Genomic DNA, 1,775 nt, shown 5'->3' with positions numbered 1-1,775 from the left:
TGTGGGGGAGCTTTTAAAGCCGCCCACGCTGTTAATTTTATTTTCTCACATTGAGCAGTACCATCCGCACGTACCTGGAAAGCACAATGTGTGAATATGAGTAGTAATGTCTAGACGGTCGATCCAACTTGTTGCAGTCCGAATGTAACTTTGAACTGCACCTCACAGAAAGCGATTGGGCACGAAGGTGGCCAAGTGGACATTACAAAATAAAATTGAGGAAGAATATTACTTAATTCATTCTTTGTGCATCGTTGAAACGCTTCCGTGGCACTAGATGATGTAATGCTTTGCACATTCCTAGCATGTTTTGAGTCTTTCTTGCCAAGTATATTACTGAGATACAGTTTGGTTCTTTGCCCGTAGCTTCTTTGCCACTAAACCATACACAAATGAATAGTTATCTAGGTGTCTGTCATGGACCTTGATTAGGAACTAATGGATTCTCTGTTGGTTGTTTAATTTGAATGATGGGTTCTCCAATTTAAACCTATGCATCGACATTTTACTACTTTAACATGTAGCATAGCGGAAAATAATTAATTGGAAGGAAAGAATGTGATCATGGATTCTATACCCGAGGGTCTGGACACACCTAGTTCTACAATAAAGGTGATGGAGCCACTAGCAGCCCCCTTGGAACCACATTGACTGATCGTTCGATCCATTCGGCCGACCATCGTATCAACTTCTACCATCCTTAGCTATTAAAACTAAAATCCTACGTTGAATTGAATACCGCCAATGGCACGCGTTTGCAATTTTATTTAAAAAAGACACCTAGCAATAGCTATTAAATAGAAACAAATAAGCGAATGAATAGATACATGGAGCAATAAACAAACGACACTTTCCCTCTAGAAGTTGTACTTGTTGTACCGGTTCCGCGAGCACTTGGTGCACCGTTTGCAGCAGAACGAACCCTTCAGTGAACTGCTGCACGGTTTGCGGCACTGGCGGCAGCGTTTGAACTGTTTGGGTTGCAGCTTGAAGTAAGGACCCGTAGTGGTCTCGTGGGTTGAAGCCCTCGTAGTAGGTTCCAGAGTCGTGCTCTTCTCCGTGGCCGCTGTCGGTGGTGGTGTAGTTGGAGGCACTTCTATGCAGTCGTTCGAGCCATGCCATTCGTACACCTCATGTGGGTCGTCGTACGAGCCATCAAGCTCCTGCGGTGGTTCATCGATGCGAACGACCTCGCAGCGTGACCCACTGCTCAGAGCCAGTTTTGCGGCGTCTCGCAGGACCAGCTCGTCCTGGAAGGGGCTACCAAGCCCCCCGATAACTTCCCGGTACGAGCGGTACACCTCCGTGCACTGGTCGCACCGGGACAGACGGATGGCGTGCAGTTTCGCGTGAACCTCCGGCGAAAGGTACCTCCGGTCCGGGTTTTCATAGTTCCACGTGTAGAGCCGCCGCAGGTTGAAGCCTCGCTCGGCATCGTACAGTCCCGTGCGAAGGAAGAAACACCGCAACAGGCAACGGGCCGCCGGTTCATCGGGGATCCTGCCGGCGGCAAGGCGCCGTAGCACCTCCTCCGGAGTCTGCAGCACCTTGATACATTCGTATGCGATCTGCACTTGCCGGGAGTGGTCTTCTGGGCGGAACTGGGGACCATAGACAACGTTCCCGTAGTAGTGCAGGTAGCACATGAAGCTTTCGTACGCACGCCAACAGCAACAGTCCGACGGCACCGACTGCTCACCGGACGCTTGCCCTAACCGGTACATCACACACTCCTGGGTGCGCTGCTCAAACTCATCGTCGGTGGGATCCGGTCG

General features: G+C 50.1%; 1 protein-coding gene across 1 annotated transcript; it reads right to left on the bottom strand.

Moving 5' to 3' along the window:
- Window positions 1–857: 857 nt before the first annotated feature.
- Window positions 858–1,724, bottom strand: LOC131214698 (uncharacterized). Its single transcript, XM_058209032.1, has one exon. The coding sequence runs from the start codon at window positions 1,722–1,724 to the stop codon at window positions 858–860; it is 867 nt and encodes a 288-aa protein (XP_058065015.1).
- Between the last annotated feature and the right edge of the window lie 51 nt (window positions 1,725–1,775).

This window comes from Anopheles bellator, unplaced genomic scaffold (assembly GCF_943735745.2).
Source record: "Anopheles bellator unplaced genomic scaffold, idAnoBellAS_SP24_06.2 scaffold01958_ctg1, whole genome shotgun sequence".
NCBI classification, from domain to species: Eukaryota; Metazoa; Arthropoda; class Insecta; order Diptera; family Culicidae; genus Anopheles; species Anopheles bellator.
This window is presented reverse-complemented; position numbering and strand designations above follow the sequence as displayed.